Source organism: Symphalangus syndactylus, chromosome 24 (genome assembly GCF_028878055.3).
Source record: "Symphalangus syndactylus isolate Jambi chromosome 24, NHGRI_mSymSyn1-v2.1_pri, whole genome shotgun sequence".
Classification (NCBI taxonomy): Eukaryota; Metazoa; Chordata; class Mammalia; order Primates; family Hylobatidae; genus Symphalangus; species Symphalangus syndactylus.
This window is the reverse complement of record NC_072446.2, coordinates 38,198,412-38,218,287: the sequence shown is the minus strand read 5'-3', so window position 1 is coordinate 38,218,287 and position 19,876 is coordinate 38,198,412. Positions and strand designations below refer to the sequence as shown.

The 19,876-nt window shown below is 41.1% G+C and overlaps 1 protein-coding gene and 1 pseudogene across 12 annotated transcripts in view; one reads left to right on the top strand and one right to left on the bottom strand.

The window, feature by feature from the left end:
* Positions 1 to 19,876, top strand: part of ITCH (itchy E3 ubiquitin protein ligase) — a 153,485-nt gene that overhangs the window by 24,786 nt on the left and 108,823 nt on the right. For 5 of the 12 annotated variants that reach the window (XM_055265899.2, XM_055265895.2, XM_063633703.1 and 2 more), the window contains one exon: positions 8,626 to 8,716. In XM_055265899.2, coding sequence (XP_055121874.1) covers positions 8,647 to 8,716 — 70 coding nt within the window. In that variant the 5' untranslated portion in view covers positions 8,626 to 8,646. Of the gene's footprint in view, positions 1 to 7,565; positions 7,771 to 8,604; positions 8,717 to 19,876 lie in introns of all 12 variants that reach the window. The other 7 variants (XM_055265900.2, XM_055265896.2, XM_063633701.1 and 4 more) reach the window with 3 other exon arrangements.
* On the bottom strand, positions 17,340 to 18,697 carry LOC129474888 (cell division control protein 42 homolog; annotated as a pseudogene).

Genomic DNA, 19,876 nt, shown 5'->3' with positions numbered 1-19,876 from the left:
CAAGAGAACAGTACTGATAGTAGTACAACAATATTTATATTTATTGTGGCAAATGCTTTAAACTTTAGCAGTAGTCAAAGCTAGAAACAACTTGTAATAATAGTTAATTTTGAAATGTTTGTCAGAAGGGGGAAGAAATCACCTTGTGGAATATTAGGTACAGAGTTCAAACCAGCAAATGAATGCTAACAGTTAGATCCTGGTGCCAATTTCCTTAAACTCTGTGTTCATACTGTTGAACCTCGAAAGTTGTAGCTTCCTCTTTTTCTCTTTGAACAATATAATTGTCCTTTTTTGCATATGCTTTAGAATCCATACTGATGTATTTGGTTGGAAAATGGGAAAGGAGCTTTTAGTGTTCTGAGATCATTGTGTGATGTTCAGAGCCAAAATTTCACTTTTATATGGTAGAGAATGGTTCATATTCTACCTCCTTGTTAAGTCAATTAAGTCAATATTCCCTAGTAAATAAGAAAGCAACCGCTTTCCCTATCATGAGGGGTTTTGGGTTTCTTCCCACTTGCTTTGCTGAGAAATTAAATTATGGAAGTGGGTATTTACCCTCTGCTCCAACCTAAATAAACTTTTATTCCTTCTGCCAATACCTTCAGTAGCCCATACACCAAAGTCAGCTCCTTTGTTTTTTTGGTTTTTTTTTGAGACGGAGTCTTGATCTCTTGCCCAGGCTGTAGTGCAATGGTGCGATCTCAGCTCATGGCAGTCTCTGCCTCCTGGGATCAAGCAATTCTCAGCCTCCAAGTAGCTGGGATCACAGGCGCCTGCCACCACACCTGGCTAAGGTCCTTTGTGATTATTAGTGGAGAATGGGATCTAAAAATGTTCCTGTGTTCCTTCTAGCTAGTCTTTGCTACTGTGCCCCTAGATAATGGGATCTAGTTTTTCACTTGAGTAGTGTTTGGGAACATGACAGAGTGGCCCTGTCCAAGGGAGACATACCACTCGGTATGTATTTCTAATTTACCACATATGCTTCTGTATTTTATAGTAAGATTGTTTGAGAGTTTGACTTCATTAGGGTTTAGTTCTCTGAATACCACTATATACTTTAGCTCTTTGAACTCTGGGCTTTCTGCCACAAGCAGTTTTTCTCCTTAATTAGTTTTTTTGTGTCTTCTGAAATGTCATTTTGGTGGATTCTTTTAAGAAAATATAGGGCTATATTAAATTACTTAAAGGTTTTCTAAGTCACGATAGATGTGGCCTGTAAAAATATCTGATTATGTTGGATGTGTTATTTCTGAAAATAAACCAAGCAAATTTCACAATATCCTGTTTAATAATTTCTCTATAAATAAGATACATATTTAAAATAAGGCTATAAATGTTTGTTGCTTAAGAGACAAGGTATTACTGAAATAATCTTCTGAAGTATGTCTATCCCTTTCCACATTTTTGTTTCCACTGCCTTTTCAGGAAGATGTTAAGGTTCATTTTACCTCTGGCAGTGTTTTAGCACCTTCTTTCTACATTGGGCATTCTGTCTGTCGCATTTTTCTAGTGTAGTAGTAAACATTACTCAAAATAAATGATTTATAGGCTGGGCGTGATGGCTCATGCCTGTAATCTCAGCACTTTGGGAGGCTGAGGCGGGCAGATCACCTGAGGTCAGGCATTTGAGACCAGCCTGGCCAACATGGCAAAACCCCATCTATACTAAAGATACAAAAAAAATAAGCCAGATGTCATGCACGCCTGTAATCCCAGCTACTAGGGAGGCTGAGGCAGGAGAATTGCTTGAACCCAGGAAGCAGAGGTTGCAGTGAGGGGAGATTGCGCCACTGCACTCCAGCCTGGGCGACGGAGTGAATGTCTGTCTCAAAAAAAAAAAAAGCAATTATAAAGTGCTAAGTATTGACCCAGCTGGGCACAGTGGCTTATCCTTGTAATCCCAGCACTTTGGGAGGCCAAGGCAGGAGGATCACTTACTTGAGCCCAGGAGTCCGAGACTAGCCTGGGCAATATAGTGAGACCCTGTCTCTATCTCCTTGTAAAAAATTAGGTGGGCCTCTGGTATGTGGCTGTTAGTCTCAGTTACTCAGGAGGCTGAAGCAGGAGGATTGTTTCAGCCCAGGTGGTTGAGGCTGCAGTGAGCTTGATCACACTACGGCACTCTAGCATAGGCAACAGAGCGAGACCCTGTCCCCCCCCCCCAAAAAAAAAAAAAAAAGACCCTGTTTTGAGTTTCTTTGTAACTGACAGACTAATAGGTAATAGAGTTTTAAAATATTGTTATTAGATTTTTTTTTTTTTTTTTTTTTTTTTTGAGATGGAGTCTCCCTCTGTCACCCAGACTGGAGTGTAGTGGCATGATCTTAGCTCACTGTAACCTCCGCCTTCTGGGTTCAAGCAGTTCTCCTGCCTCAGCCTCCCAAGTAGCTGGGATTACAGGTACCTGCCATCATGCCTGGCTGATTTTTGAATTTTTAGTAGAGATAGGGTTTCACCATGTTGGCCAGGATGGTCTTAATCGCTTGACCTTGTGATCCACCCACCTCAGCCTCCCGAAGTGCTGGGATTACAGGTGTGAGCCACAGCACCCAGCCATGATTTAGATTCAAACTGTATCTTCATTGGTTCCAGTCACAATGGTTTACAGTGCTAAGTAAAGCTATAGATTGCATACCACTGTACTTGTGAAGGCTTTTTTTTTTTTGAGACACAGTCTCACTGTGTTGCCCAGGCTGGAATGCAGAGGTGCAGTCACAGTTCACTGCTGCCTCAACTTCCTGAGTTCAAGCAGTCGTCCCAGTTTGGCCTCCCATGTAGCTGGGACTATAGGCATGTACCACTGCACCTGGGTAATTTTTAAATTTTTTGTAGAGATGGGGGTCTCACTGTATTGCCCAGGCTGGTCTTCTGAAGGCTTTTAGTTTGTTTGCTTGTTTGTTTTTAAATCTTGCTTGCTTGCTTTTCTTTTCTTTCTTTTTGAGATGAGGTCTTGCTCTGTCACCCAAGATGGATTGCAGTGGCCTGATCACAGCTCACTGCAGCCTCTACCTGCTGGTCTCTGGCGATCTTTGTGCCTCAGCCTCCCAGTTAACTGGGACAACAGGCGCATGCCACCACATCCAGCTAATTTATTTTTATTTTCTGTAGAGACATGATTTTGCTCTCACGGATCTGTCCAACCAATAAACAAACACAAAAAAGTTACGATACTCAGGGCAAAGTTTTCTCTAACTCCTCAAAAGGACTTGAATTTAGGACATCTTTCTTACTGAGACATACAAAGGCTTAAAAGTATCTATTATAATCTAAAACACTCACCACTGTCTAACATTTGTCCTCCAAATGAGAGCACTAATACCCTATTCAAAAGAGTCTCTAATTATGAATGTCAAGTTACAAAGAATGTTTTTTTGTTCTTAGGTCTATGAAGATAACACAAAAGCAACAAGTGAAAACACAATGCATAAAGTTTCACTTTAGTCCCCTTATAACAGAAAACGAGATGAAGATAAGAGCACTTTTGCTGTCCTAGAACTTAAAATGAAAATCTAAGAGAGACCCATAATATAAATACAATCATCCCTTGGTATATGTGGGGATTGCTTCTAGGACCACCACATATAACCACATCAGTGCATGCTCTGAAGTACGCCCTGTGGAACCTGCATATGTGAAAAGTCCTTCCCATAGACTTGGGTTTCACATCCCATGAGAACTGTATTTTCAATTGGTGTTTTTTATTTTTATTTTTTATTATTTTTTAAAAAATTTTTAATTAAATAGAAATGAAGTCTCACTATGTTGCCCACACTGCTTTCAACCTTCTGGGCTCAAGCAACCCTCCCCGCTCAGCCTTCCAAAGTACTGGGATTACGGACGTGAGCCACTGCTCCTGGCCTCAGTCTGTGTGTGGTTGAAAAAAGGCTGCATATAAGTGGATCTGTGCAGTTCAAACCAGTTGTTGGGCAAGAGCCAACTGTAATTAGAATTATAAAAATTGATGCCATGCTCTCTGTGTGAGTAACAATGCAGTAAGAATATGCAGATTTTAGTCACTAATTTTGACTTCGTGGAAAAGGAACTGCAGACTAGATGTTACAGAAGAGAAACACTTGAGGGTGAAAAAGATTAACAGCAAGAAAATGGGAAAGAGACTAAGAAATCCAGTTTCTTAGAAAAACATATTCAATAGAAACTTGGGAACAGAAGTGATGTCTTGGTTGGCCATGAGATAGTAGATCCCTACAACCACTAGAAAGTGTCCATTAGGGACATTATCCCTTTAGGGTAATGTGCAGGTGGTCATGTTTCAGACTTTATTACTGAAAGTCGTGACCACAGGGAGGTTAGATAAGCATCTTTATAAGGGGTTATCTATGTTACAGGCATTATTTAAAGACTTTGCTGAAGAACACCTTGGTATGCAGGAATCAAACATTGGTCAGGGCCAGGCACTTTGGGAGGCCAAGGTGGGTGGACCATTTGAGGTCAGGAGTTTGAGACCAGCCTGGCCAGCATGGTGAAGCCCCATCTCTACTAAAAATACAAAAATTAGCCAGGTGTGGTTGTGGGTGTCTGTAGTCCCAGCTACTGGGGAGGCTAAGGCAGGAGAGTCGCTTGAACCTGGGAAGTGGAGGTTGCAGTGAGCCAAGACTGCCACTGCACTCCAGCCAGGGCGACAGAGTGAGACTGTCTCAAAAAAAAAAAAAAAAAAATTGGTTAGCATAATGGTTTCACTTCAAGATGGCATCACTGTTGCATGCAACAGACAGTTTTCCTACAACTGTCTTTAATTCTACAGATACTCTGTCAGTCTTTAAAATGAAACTATAAATTATAGATTATCTACATTTATGGATGAAGAAAGTGTGGCTTAGAGAAATTCAGTAATTTGCTCAAGTTCACAGAGTAACAGTTCAGGAATGTTGATCTAGATCTGTCTGACTTCACAGTTGGCATACATAATTACTGTGCTGTAATGTCTTCTGTAATACATGGTATAGAATTGACAAGAATTTTTTTTGAGACGAAGTCTAGCTCTGTTTCCCAGGCTGGAGTGCAGTGGCACAATGTTGGTTCACTGCAATCTCAGCCTTCCAGGTTCAACGATCCCCCCGCCTCAGCCTCCCAAGTAGCTGGGATTACAGGCGTGTACCACCATACCTGGCTAATGTTTGTATTTTTAGTAGAGACGAGGTTTCACTATGTTGGCCAGGCTGGTCTCGAACTCCTGACCTCAGGTGATCCACCTACCTCAGCCTCCCAAAGTGCTGGGATTACAGGCGTGAGCCACTATGCCCAGCCTAGATTTAATCTTTTTTTTTCTTTTTTGAGATGGAGTTTTGCTCTTGTTGCCCAGGCTGGAGTGCAATGGCGCAATCTTGGCTTACTGCCTCCCGGGTTCAAGCGATTCTCCTGCCTCAGACTTCTGAGTAGCTGGAATTATAAGCATCCACCACCACGCCCAGCTAATTTTTTGTATTTTTAATAGGGACGGGGTTTCAACATGTTGGCCAGGCTGGTGTTGAACTCCTGACCTCAGGTGATCCACCTGCCTTGGCCTCCCAGAGTGCTGGGATTACAGGATTGAGTCACCATGCCCGGCCTAGATTTAATCATTTTAACTATGTATGCAGTTGTAAATAATAGTCAGACCTAAGAGTCTGGCGCTCAGGGGAGAGGATGGGACTTGAAGTGTAGATTATCTATTTTTTTCTACTTTGTTTTATGCTGTTTTTTAAATTGTACAAGTCAACAATGATCCATGTTTTATTTTTAGAACTTCAAACAATACATACAAAACTACAGTTCCCTATGACCACGTACTTGAGTACATAGGTGCCCTCCTCCTCCATGGAATGTATACTTTTTCTGCATTTATTTACAAGTATTTGTACCCATAGGAATATATAGTGTTTTAGTTTGCAAAAATAGTATCATACTGTACATACTGATGGGGTGATCATTTTGTGATCTACCCCACCCCAACTCATGCATGCTATTCTGCAGCTTTAAAGATGTTCTTGGGATCTTTCAATTTCAGTCATTAATAAGTTACTTATTTTGATACCTGCATAGTAATCTGTTCTGTGGTATGAATATGTGATTTATTTAATATATGAATATGCCAATTGATAATATAGGTTGTTTCTAATTTTTTTGATATTATACAAATAGTGATTTTTATTCTTTTCAAGAATTTAAAATGCTCGGTGAATTTTAGTATGTAAAACTAGTATGTATATGTACATAAATTATTGAAATTACTAGGATGTTTTTGGCAGAGCACCTCACAATTCTACCATAATGATTCTCTGTAATTATCTGGAGAGTCATTGTTCTTAAAAATGTTTGCAGTCTGTGCTTTCATTAATCTTTTCTACATGAAGTTAATTTTAGTTTTTAAAATATACTTAATTTTTGTGGAGATTTAAATTTTTTTGCAACTTTGTAGTTAATGTTAATTTATATTTAGAATAATTTATACTGTACTATTAGGAAGGGCATTTTCTTGAAATAAATTATTAGTGGAGATGAGCGACTGTTGATGGAGATGAGTACCTTTATCATGCAGAATATCAGCACCCAGATATTGGACTTTTCTCACTGCCCCTTAATTTACTTTTTTTGATATTGTCGTTCTATGGCAATCAGGCTTTTGGATATTGAGGAGGAAGTAATAACTGTACATAATGTGATAATGATGTCTTTGAGGACCCTTCTCATAACAAGCCATTTGAATCGGAATAATATCTTGTGCAATATGCTGTTAAGGCGTTTAGGTTACATCTCTTTTTTTTTTTTTTTTGAGACGGAGTCTCGCTCTGTCGCCCAGGCTGGAGTGCAGTGGCGCAATCTCGGCTCACTGCAAGCTCCGCCTCCCAGGTTCACACCATTCTCCTGCCTCAGCCTCTCTAAGTAGCTGGGACTACAGGCGCCCGCCACCACGCCCGGCTAATTTTTTTTTTGTATTTTTAGTAGAGACAGGGTTTCACCGTGGTCTCGATCTCCTGACCTCGTGATCCGCCTGCCTCGGCCTCCCAAAGTGCTGGGATTACAAGCGTGAGCCACCGCACCCAGCCTCTCATTTCTTAATATATTCTGGATGACTTCTAATGACTTTATGCTGTTTACCTTTCATATTTAAAATAAGAGGGTTCTTTTAGCAGATTTTGGTTATAAAACATCTGAAATAGTGTAATTTAAATAAACAAGGTAAAGGAAAAAATATATATATTATGCCAAGAAAATGAGCTAGTCCTTATAGTTGAGACCAAATTTTAGCTTTGAGCATTTTTGTATGCAAGCACAGAATGCAGTCGGTTGGATTTTATAGGGTTCATCTCAGTAGGAATTATTATTCTATTTCATTTTTGCAGAATTGAGAAGCCATCATAATTGTTTTATATTTAAATTTTTAAATGGAAACCTAAATTTGCATAAAAACTCAAGACAGCGTTTACAGTTGCAAGGCATTTTGTTTGCCTTATTGTATTTGTGTACTTCTTACATAGTACCTGGCAAACAGTAAGTGCCAAGTACATTTAGTTTGATTTTATTTTTTATTGTATCTTATTTCTTCTTTTTTGAGGTAGAGTCTTCCTCTGTTGCCCAGGCTGGAGTACAGTGGTGTCATCACAGCTCACTGCAGACTTAACCTCCTGGGTGAGGAGTGGTGGTGTGCACCAGTGGTCCCAGCTACTCAGGAGGCTGAAGCAGAAGGACCCCCCAGCCCGGGAGGTGCTCCAGAACACCCCAGCTAGGGTGACAGAGTGAGAGTCTTTCTCAAAAAATAAATAAGTAAATAAAGTTGCTTGGGACATGTTATATAGATGCTATTTAAAGCTATCTGGATAGATAATATCCTCCAGGTTATAATCATCTGTACCCCGTTGTGTGATGGGGTGATCATTTTGTGATCCACCCCACCCAAACTCATGCATGCTAACAGTTATGTATGCCTTTTCTCCAATTTATCTGCCTGCATTTTGTCAGATGATTTTCAGTGAACCTTCACTGGGCAAAGGGGAAGTCTTCTCTTGGCCCCTGTAGTGCTAACAAGCATTGACTTCTAAATGGGTAATTTGGTCAGGAGTGGTGGCTCACGCTATAATCCAGCACTTTGGGAAGTCAGGGTGGGAGGATCACTTGAGCCCAGGAGTTTGAAACCAGCCTGGGCAATATAGTGAGATCCTGTATCTACCAAAAATTTAAAAAATTAGGCAAGCATGGTGGCACCCACTTATAGTCCTACCTACTTGGGACTGGGTAATATCCTCAAGGCAATGAGTGTAGATAGAAGAGGGAACCAAGAGCTAAGCTCTAGGATATGGTAGCATTAAGATAATGGAGAAAAGAAAAGAAATCATCAGAGGATACTGAGAAGGAACAATCTGTGTGGTAGGACACAAACCTGGAGAATATATCTTGGGAACTGAAGGGAAGAAAGTAAAACATGGAGGAGGGGATGAACAGTCATGTCAGATTTTGCCAGTAAGTTAGGTAGGATAAAGACTAGAATTGAAAATTGTGTTTAGCAATGTAAAACATGCTTTGTTACATGATCTTCAGTAATAAATAGCCAGGTTAGCACTATTTGCATATGTTTTTAATGGGAATTTTTGATGTTTACAGTGTCTCCTTTGCCATGTTCAGGTTTTCCAACCTATTGGTGGTATGTCTGACAGTGGATCACAGCTTGGTTCAATGGGTAGCCTCACCATGAAATCACAGCTTCAGATCACTGGTAAGTTTTAGAAACATCGGCTACTTTACTTTGTTTTCCCCCGTATGATTAAAAAATAATCCTGAGAAGGCCAGGCATGGTGGCCCATGCCTGTAATCCCAGCACTTTGGGAGGCTGAGGTGGGCGGGTCACTTGAGGCCAGGAGTTTGAGACCAGCCAGGCCAACATGGAGAATACAAAATTAGTTGGGCATGGTGGTGCACACCTGCTGTCCCAGCTACTCCGGAGGCTGAGGCATGAGAATCGCTTGACCTTGGGAGGTAGAGGTTGCAGTGAGCTGAGGTTACGCCACTGCACCCCAGCCTGAGTGATACAGTGAGACTGTCTCAAAAAAAAAAAAAAAAAAAAAATCTTAAGAGAACTAAATATTTAATGGCTGTTAGATGTCAGGTGCTCAATTAATATTTGCTGAATGAATGAAGATGTATAGATACATAATTTTTATTGTAGAATATTCTTGGATATTTTACCGTTTTTTTTTTCCTTAAACATGGGCACCTGGGTAGTTGCTAATTTTGTTTGTTTGGTATTGTATTAACAGCTTTATTGAGATATAATTCATATCCCCTACGGGTTACCCATTTATTTATTTACTTATAACAGTGACACAATCATGCAACCTCCTGCTACGGTGACTACAGTCGTGCACCACCATGCCCAGCAAATTCTGTAGTTTTTTGTAGAGATAGGGTCTCACTATATTGCCCAGGCTGGTTTCAAACGCCTGAGCTTAAATGATCCTCCCACTAGGGCCTGACAAAAGGCAGATAAATAGGAGAAAAGACGTACATCTTATTAGCATGCATGGGTAGGGGTGGGATGGATCACAGAATGATTACCCCATCATGCAATGGGGTACAAAATGGTTATATACTACTCTTCTTCATAGTGGAAAGGGAGATGGGGAAGTGTGGGTGATTTTAGAGGGATGGTAAATGATTTTTAGGGGAATTCAGAGGGCTCGAAGAACGTACAATGGCCTGGGACAAAGTCTGTTTGGCCCACAGGATAGATAGTGGTTTATGACAAAAGTCTCTCCAGGTCCAGGTCTGTTAAAAGACTTCAGTCAGCTGGGCACGGTGGCTCACACCTGTAATCCCAGCACTTTGGGAGGTTGAGGTGGGCAGATCACCTGAGATCAGGAGTTTGAGACCAGCCTGGCCAACACGGTGAAACCCCGTCTCTACTAAAAATAAAATCAGCTGTGCGTGGTGTTGCACACCTGTAATCCCAGCTACATGGGAGGCTAAGGCAGGAGAATCACTTGAACCTAGGAGGCGGAGGTTGCAGTGAGCCGAGATCATGCCATTGCACTCCAGCCTGGGCGACAGAGCGAGACTCCCATCTCAAAAAAAAAAAAAAAAGACTTCAGTTTTTATATTCCTGCTATGTAAGTTTAGTTATTGAAAACTCAGGGAAGAGAACAACGGTAATTGTAATTGTTTTCTTCTTTGGTGGATCTGGACTTAGGCAGATAAGAGAACTTCAGAAAACAACTTCATGCTGTACTTTGAGAGAAAGAAGATTGAGGGAGGGGAGCTGCAGGGTTCAGAGAGACCTTGAGAGACTCATTTAATTCAACAAGTCAAAGCACCATATTTTGGGATATCAGTTTCTGAGCCCCAAAAGTACATTCACAGAGTTGTGCAACCATCACCACAATCAACTTTAAAATATTTTCGTCCTTCCAGAAAGAAGCCCTGTACTCATTAGCAGTCACTCTCCGTTTAACCCATCCACCCAAAAACCCAGGCAACTCCTGATCTTTCTGTCTCTAGGTTTGCCTATTCTGGATCTCGCATATAAATGGAATTGTACAATGTGTGGCCTTTTATGTCTTCTTTGGGCAGACTGTTTTCAAGGTTCATCCATGTTGTAGCATGTATCATTACTTAATTCCTTTTTTTGCTAAATGATATTTTATTGTATGAGTATACCAAATTTTAAAAATCCATTCTTCAGGTGAGGGATGTTTGGGTTGTTTCTACTTTTTGGATTTTATGAAAAATGCTATAAACATTTGTGTACAAGTTTTTGTGAGAATGTATGTTTTCAGTTTTCTTGGGTATATACCTAAGAGTGAAATTCCTAGGTTATATGGAATCCGTGTTTATTAGCATTTTGAGGAATTCCAAATTATTATTATTTTTTTCTTTTTCTTTTCTTTTTCTTTTTTTTTTTTGAGACAGAGTTTTGCTGTGGTGTGTGTGCCTAGGTTGGGGTGCAGTGGTGTGATCTCGGCTCACTGCAACCTCCGCCTCCTGGGTTCAAGTGATTCTCATGCCTCAGTCTTCCGAGTAGCTGGGACTACAGGCACGCACAACCATGTGTAGCTAATTTTTGTATTTTTAGTAGAGACGGGGTTTCACCATGTTGGCCAGGCTGGTCTCGAACTCCTGACCTCAGGTGATCCACCCACCTCGGCCTACCAATGTGCTGAGATTACAGGTGTGAGCCACTGCGCAGGCCCAGATTATTTTTCAATGCAGCTGCGCCGTTTTGCATTCCCACTAGCAATATTTGAGGATTCCGATTTCTCTACATTCTTGCCAGTGATTTTTTTTTTTTTGAGACGGAGTCTTGCTCTGTCGCCCAGGCTGGAGTGCAGTGGCGTGATCTTGGCTCACTGCAAGCTCTGCCTCCCGGGTTCACGCCGTTCTCCTGCCTCAGTCTCCCAAGTAGCTGGCACTACAGGCACCCGCCACCATGCCCGGCTAATTTTTTTTGTATTTTTAGTGGAGACGGATTTCCACCATGTTAGCCAGGATGGTCTCGATCTCCTGACCTCGTGATCCGCCTGCCTCGGCCTCCCAAAGTGCTGGGATTACAGGCTTGAGCCACTGCGCCCAGCCTATCTTTTTTATGATAGCCATTCTAGTGGGTGTGAAGTAGTACTTTGTGTGTGTGTGTGTGTGTGTGTGTGTGTGTGTGCGCACGCGCATGTTTTATCTATTTAATTTTGTTTTTTTGTTTTTTTGTTTTTTCTTTTTTTGAGACCAGGTGACAGTCTGCTCTGTCACCCAGGCTGGAGTGTAGTGGTGCAGTCATGGCTCACTGCAATCTCTAACTTCTGGGCTGAAGTGATCCTGCCACCTCAGCCTTCTGAGTAGCTGGGACTACAGGCATGCACCACCCTACCCAGCTCCCTATCGTGGTTTTGGCTTGTACTCCTCTGATGGCTAATGATATTGTCTTTTCATGTGCTTATTGGTCATTTTTGTATCTTTTTAGAGAAACGTCTGTTCACGTCCTTTGTTTGCTATTGTAAATTAATACCTCTGTCACTATTGTTAATTAATATCTCTGTGTTTATTTCTTCCTCTAATCATTTCATGTATTACTTTCAGATTAATGTTCTTAATATGCCATCCAATATGTTTCATTCCTGCTCAAAAACCTTAGGTACTTCTCTTAGACTATGGTATAGAATTTCTTTAGTATGAGCTAAGACCCTTCACTCTCTGTCTACATATGGTCTCTTTGTAGGTTTTTTTGTTTTTTTTGAGACAGAGTCTCACTCTGTCACCCAGGCTGGAGTGCAGTGGTGCAATCTTGGCTCACTGCAGCCTCCGCCTCCCAGGTTCAAGCAGTTCTCTGCCTCAGCCTCCCAAGTAGCTGGGGTTATAGGTCCCCACCACCATGCCTGGCTAATTTTTGCATTTTTAATAGAGATGAGGTTTCACCATCTTGGCCAGGCTGGTCTTGAACTTCTGACCTCATGATCCACCCACCTCGGCCTCCCGAAGTGCAGGGATTACAGGCATGAGCCACCCTGCCCGGCCTGTAAGTCTTTGTATGTGAACCGTTTGTACTAGCTAGAATGAGTCACTGGATTTTCCTCAGACGTGTATGTATTTCTGTCACACAATGAAAACCTCAGTCTCTCTCCCTTTAATTTGATAGCATTTATTGATTATAGAACAATTATCATCCCCTGTATTTTAGTTTCAACTATGCGTGGCTTATAGCTTCTTCTGGATTATGAATAGGTTAGGTCACAGATCATATCTTATCATTATTATTTTCCTCAAAACCTAAAGGCGATTGAATATAAAAATAATACTGTCTTAACGTAACCACATCATAGAATTTTTTCGGATTTCCTTCACTAACTCTGGTATCTTTCCTTAGCAGTATCTGTTTCTTAAAGAAAGATATTACTATTTCTTAGTTAAAGCCAGATTCTAATTTTTTTTCCCCACCCCCCCATCCTCAATCTAGCTTGAGTAGCTGACTTATATCAGACCAGAATTCTTATGACTTCTTTTTGGCAGCTTAAAGTTGAAAGCTTTTATTAGAACAGTCTTTTAAAACATTCTGTACTTTTTCAGATTACATAAACAATATACATTTTTACTGATTTAAAAAAGTAAATTATTCTCAAAGACAATGATTAATAGTTTTCTTTGCATAAACTGTCTTATTTGCTATCATCATTATTGAATTTTTTTTTTTTTTTACTGTAATGATAAACACTAATTGCACCTCAAAAAGTCGTAATCCGTAGCCATCTCAGATTTTTTTCTTTTTGAGATGGGGTCTCACCCTGTCATCCAGGCTGGTGTGCAGTAGCGTGATCATGGCTCACTGCAACCTTGACCTCCCAGGGTCGGATGAGCCTCCCACCTCAGCCTCCTGAGTAGCTGGAACTACAGGTGTGCGCCACCACACCCGGCTAATTTTTGTTTTTTTTTTGTTTGTTTGTTTTTTTAAATTTTTTTTGAGATGGAGTCTTGCTCTGTCGCCCAGGTTGGAGTGCAGTGGCGCAATCTCGGCTCACTGCAAGCTCCGCCTCCCGGGTTCACGCCATTCTCCTGCCTCAGCCTCTCCGAGTAGCTGGGACTACAGGCGCCCGCCACCACGCCCGGCTAATTTTTTGTATTTTTAATAGAGACGGGGTTTCACCGTGGTCTCGATCTCCTGACCTCGTGATCCGCCCGCCTCGGCCTCCCAAAGTGCTGGGATTACAAGCGTGAGCCACCGCGCCCGGCCAATTTTTGTATTTTTTACAGAGATGGCATTTTGCCCTGTTGCCCAGGCTGGTCTCAAACTCCTGAGCTCAGGTGATCCACCCACCTCAGCCTCCTAAAGTGCTTGTATTACAGGTGTGAGCCACCTCACTCAGCCCCATCTCAGATTTTTAAAATCTTGGGTCTAAAATATTCTTTTTCTTTTTTTTTTTGAGACACAGTTTCCCTTTTGTTGCCCAGGATGGAGTGCAATGGTGTGATCTCGGCTCACCGCAACCTCTGCCTCCCAGATTCAAGCAATTCTCCTGCCTCAGCCTCCCAGATAGCTGAGATTACAGGCACCCGCTGCTATGCCTGGCTGATTTTTGTATTTTTAGTAAAAACGGGTTTTCACCATGTTGGTCAGGCTGGTCTTGAACTCCTGACCTCAGGTGATCCACCCGTCTCTGCCTTCCAAAGTGCTGGGATTATAGGTGTGAGCCACCGCGCCTGGCCTTAAATATTCTCTTTTTTATAAATTTTTTTCTTTTTTTTTTATTCATTGCTTGCTAATTGGGTCTAAATATTCTGAGAATGCTCAAGTATAGGGCAAAAAACAAACACCATGAATAATGGATAATAGTTCAGCAAACATATTATTAGATATGAAACAGAACATAAGGTAAAAGACAGAAGTGTCAACTTTAATAGAATCAAATGCCCTTCATAATTCATTGAGTTACTTTAGTTTTGATGCTAGAACGCTTAGAACTAAGTATTTTGCACAAATCTCCTTAATGACATCATGGGTTTTAATCTCTTAATGGGTCAGTTATAGTATTTGTTTTATTGTAAGCTGCCTCAATGCCTTTTGAGAATCAAGGAAGGAATAAATATGCAAGTGTAAAAAATAAATGTCAGGCTGGGCGTGGTGGCTCTCACCTGTAATCCCAGCACTTTGGGAGGCCGAGGTGGGCGGATCACCTGAGGTTGGGAGTTCGAGACCAGCCTGAGCAACATGGAGAAACCCCGTCTCTAGTAAAAATACAAAATCAGCCGGGCATGGTGGCACATGCCTGTAATTCCAGGTATTCGGGAGGCTGAGGCAGGAGAATCGCTTGAACCTGGGAGGCAGAGATTGCGGTAAGCTGAGATTGTGCCATTACACTCCAACCTGGGCAACAACAGCAAAACTGTCTCAAAAAAATAAATAAAATAAAAATAAATGTCACCATGTATTGTAATGGCAAGAAGGGATAACTGGTCAGGAAAAAGAGATCAGTATTTGACTAGAGTCACTGGGAAAGAAGGTAGTGTTTGAAGGATTGCTGCTATTTATTTATTTATTCTAAGAGACAGGGTTGGCCGGGCATGGTGGCTCACACCTGTAATCCCAGCACTTTGGGAGGCTGAGGCGGGCAGATCACTTGGGGTCAGGAGTTCAGGACAGCCTGGCCAACATGGTGAAACCCTGATTCTACTAAAAAATACAAAAATTAGCCAGGTGTGGTCTCACGTGTCTGTAATCCCAGCTACTTGGGAGGCTGAGGCAGGAGAATCACTTGAACCTGGGAGACGGAGGTTGCAGTGAGCCGAGATCGCACCCCTACACTCCAGCGTGGGTGACAGAGCGAGACTCCGTTTTTTTTGTAAAATGAGGGTCTCACTCTGTCACCCAGGATGGAGTATAGTGGCATAATCACGGCTCACTGAAGCCTTAACCTCCTGGGCTGAAGCAGTCCTCTCGCCTCATCCTCTAGAGTGGCTAGGACTACAGGCGTATACCACCCACCACACTTGACTAATTAAAAAAAATTGTGTTTTTTTTTTTTGTTTTTTTTTTAAGTCGGAGTCTCGCTCTGTTGCCAGGCTGGAGTGCAGTGGTGCGATCTTGGCTCACTGCAACCTCTGACTCCCTGGTTCAAGCAATTCTTCTGCATCAGCCTCCTGAGTAGCTGAGATTACAGGCACGCGCCACCAAGCCCAGCTGATTTTTGTATTTTTAGTAGAGACGGAATTTTATCATGTTGGCCAAGATGGTCTCGATCTCCTGACCTCATGATCTGCCCACCTCAGCCTCCCAAAGTGCTGGAATTATAGGCCTGAGCCACCGCGCCCGGCCAAAACATTTTTTTTGTAGAGACAAGGTCTTGCTATGTTGCCCAGGATGGTCCTGAACTCCTGGCCTCAAGTGATGCTCCCAGCCTTTCCATAAGTGTTGGAATTATAGGCCTGAGCCACTTTCCCTGACCTAGGATTGCTGCTGTTTAAATGCAGAAAAGTAGAAAAGGACCCTTTGAGGAGACAGCATGAGCAAGACACATGAAAGAAGAGAGTACACAAAACTTGCCCTAATACCCATGAAAGCCCCTGTAATAGGGGAGCCCTGAGAATGGGAATGGCTGTGTCTTTCAGGTGTGCCTTAAAAAGAAATTTATTGCTAAGGGAGATGGAGATGGAAAGTAATCAGTGTTTGTAACAAAGAGTGGTTAGATTTGTGTTTTAGAAAGTTAGAGAAAAAAATTACTTTTTTTTTTTTTTTTTTTTTTTTTTTTTTGAGACAGTCTCGTTGTGTCGCCCAGGCTGGAGTGCAGTGGTGTGATCTCAGTTGACTGCAATCTCTGCCTACCATGCCCACCCCCTTATTTATTTATTTATTGAAACAGAGTCTCGCTCTGTCACCCAGGCTGGAGTGCAGTGACTTGATCTTGGCTCACTGCAACCTCCGCCTCCCAGGTTCAAGCGATTCTCATGCCTCAGCCTCCCCAGTAGCTGGGATTGCAGGCATGCACCACTGTGCCTGGCTCACTTTTTGTATTTTTAGTAGAGATGAGGCTTTACCATGTTGTCCAGGCTGGTCTCAAACTCCTGACCTCAAGTAATTTGCCCACCTCGGCCTCCCAGAGTTCTGGAATTACAGGCGTGAACCATTGTTCCCAGCCAATTTTTAAATTTTTGTAAAGACACGTTCTCATTGTGTTGCCCAGGCTGGTCTTGGATTTTTTTAATCAGCTCTTCGTTTCTTCTTATCATTTAGCCAGGGTCTTTACCTTGGATGTAAGTCAGTTTTCTTATGTCCTTCCCTGTCTATTTACCTGTTTCCCACTTAATTATGCCTATGTATAACCTCAGCTATTATACTGAACTCATCTGTGTCTTCTTTTTTTTGACCGGGAAATTTTTTTTTTAATTACAAGCTCAACCCATTTGTTCTGTTTCAAAGGTGCAGTACTTTTCTTCATTTATTAGTGAAAGAAGTTAAGAAATTAACTTTCCAAAAAAATCAGCAAATGGCAAACAAATGTCCTTGAAAGTCACAGTCACATATAGTGTCTGCTAGAAAAGAGGAGGGGTAAGACAACCTCCACCTACTTTCACGAGTTTCATCAAATACTGGTTCTACTCAAGGGTGGAGTAAAAAGGCAACTAACTTTCTAAAAGGAGTATGTTATTAAATGAGGCATTTACTATACTCCTTCCTAAAAGCCCCAGATGGGGAACATGTTTTCCCAACTAGATCTAGGAAGTAGACTGTGGAATCAGTCGGTCCTCCTCACCTTAAGGGCTATCCACTGGTTAATGAATTAAAAAAAAAAAAAAAAGACTGAAAAAGAAACCTCACACACACTCCCCCCTAAAAAAGAGGAGGGGGGAAAAACCACTAAGATGTCCCAGAGTGGAATCAGGGAGCAGCTTCAACAATTCCAATTAGTCTGTTACAGAGTCATCCACAAGCATGCCTTGCTTTAAAAATATATATATATCTTGAAACAACAAAACTGAAACTAGTATTAATCACTTTTCTGACAATATACAATTATTCAAAATTAACTAGTACTGGGCTAGGGATATGGGGGGGTGGCGCATAACTATGGGCCTTGTCTCACATGAGTACATGTGGGTAGGTGCAGTGCATTTGTCATTATGGCAAAAACGAATTTTAATTTTTAAGCTTTAGTTTGACTTAAACATTGCTTTTAGTGTGATGCCAACACCAGCTATGCAGAAAGAGCTCTGGAGAGATGTCCTAGCAGCACACATCTGCGGCTCTTCTTCGGTTCTGGAGGTTCCAGGGCAGCCAATATTGCTTCGTCAAATACATTCTTTATGCCTTTCTTTGTGAGTGCAGAACACTCCACATACTTGACTTGACAGTCCTCAGGTCATGGGCCAGCTTTTCAGCAGTCTCTGGAGTGATAGGCTTCTGTTTGTTCTTGGCAAGTTTCTCAATAGTAGAGGGGTCATCTTTGAGATCAATTTGGGTCCCAACAAGCAACAAAAGAGTCTTTGGACAGTGGCACCCACTTTTCTTTCACATTTTCAAATGAAAATGGAGAGATGGAGAGACCACTGAAAAATAGACTAGAAATATATCTGTGGATAACTCAGTAGTCATAATCCCTCATAATCCTCTTACTCTGCAGTATCAAAAAGTCCAAGAGTATATGGTTCTCCACCAGTCGTAACTGTTATTGCATAGTTGTCAAAAACAGTTGGTACATATTTCGATGGAAATTTGTTCTGTTGTTTTACCAACAGCACCATCACCCACAACAACACACTTTTACTTGTCTGCATTGCTGAAATAGTTTTGTATCCACTTTAAGTATTTCAAATCTGATGTTGACCTCAGCTTCTCCACCAGGGTGTTGGCTCCTGTGTGTTTTTTATTTGATGTTTGTTGTATGCTAGCATTGGGCAAAATAAGGAAACTTTGGTATTTGCTAGAAATTTCTTATATTCTCATCTTTACTCCAAATTAAGAAAGAGATGTCATCTTGATTTTAGTTATTATTAATTGTAATTAAATATTCCTGCATTTCCCAAATTTATTACAGTGCCATATATTTAGCTCTGATTGTTCAGGGACCAAAACGATCCCATATACTTATGTTTTTTTAAATTCCTTTAACAATCCAGCAAACTAAGAATTTTATACTTGTGATTTAGAGTTTAGTTCTCTACAGGCAGGGCAGAATTCTTCCAAAGAGGTAGCTGTTGCTCTACTGGATTGATCTCTTACCTGATTCATTATTCTGCTTATTTATTTAGTTTTGGCACTGTTTTTTGTTGTACCTTGTTCTCTGTAGCTTATCCAAAGTAGGTTGGATAAGCTACGGATCCATTCTTTTCTTGTATTTGTATTGTAAAATGTTTATGTTGTATCAGAGAGATACACTGAAGAACTGAAATCAGTTCAAAGCACTGACCTTCAGAACAGAAGGATCAGAGGAACATTAGTTTAAGCCATGAAAACTATTTGCATTAGTATGTGGATATGTGTGTGAGAGAGAGAGAGAACACAAGCATGGGAGAGTGAGATAGCCAGCAAGTAATTATAATAAAGCAGAGAGACAGAGACTAGAAAGCAGGGAAACTTGTTTTCTACCATGACTAATAATCATTTGGTTCAACATATGTATTAAATACCTCTCAGATTAAATCCCGGAGTGCTCCAGAAATTGTAAAGATTGGCTATATCTGTGCAATCAAGAGGCTCACAGGGTGAGTTAAACAAGTAAAAACTAGTAAGACAAAATGAAAAGCTGACGGAGCCATACGTAAATATGGAAATACTCTGGAAGCATGGAGGTGGAAATAAGTTAACTTCTTAGGATTAAAGAAGCCTTCAGTCAAAGAGAGGGGGGACGTTTGTCTCTCAAGAAATCGAATTTTAATGGTTATAAAAGGAAAAAGGATCATTCTGAGTAGAGGGAGCAGCATGTGTAGAGGAATGAAAGTACATGGCCCATGTGAGGAACAGCAAATAACTAAGGGTGGCTAGAATATAGAGCTTTGGTAAGATTTGTTTTAGTAGGAGGCTGGAAGGGTAAGTTATAGCTGCATACTAAGCAAGGTAGAATGCCCCATAAGAGTTTAAACTTCATTTTTCAGGCAATGAAGAATCATTTAAGTAATGACATGATCACGTCTATTTTAGGAAAATAATTCTGGTGGCTGTGAGGGGTTGGATTGGAGAAGTGAGAGTAAAAACAGTTGTTTAGAGGCCTCTTATAGTAGCCCAGGTGTCAGATGAGACTGACATTTTTCTGGTCCTTTTTCTTCCAGTTTATAATGTATAGTTTTTTATTTTTTTGTTTAATTTACTATGGGACTTCAGTTTTCAGAAAGTAGTACATTGATTTATTTTATATTTGTAATATTATGACTATAACACAAGGTTTTGTTCAATCTAGACTTTGAGATTTGG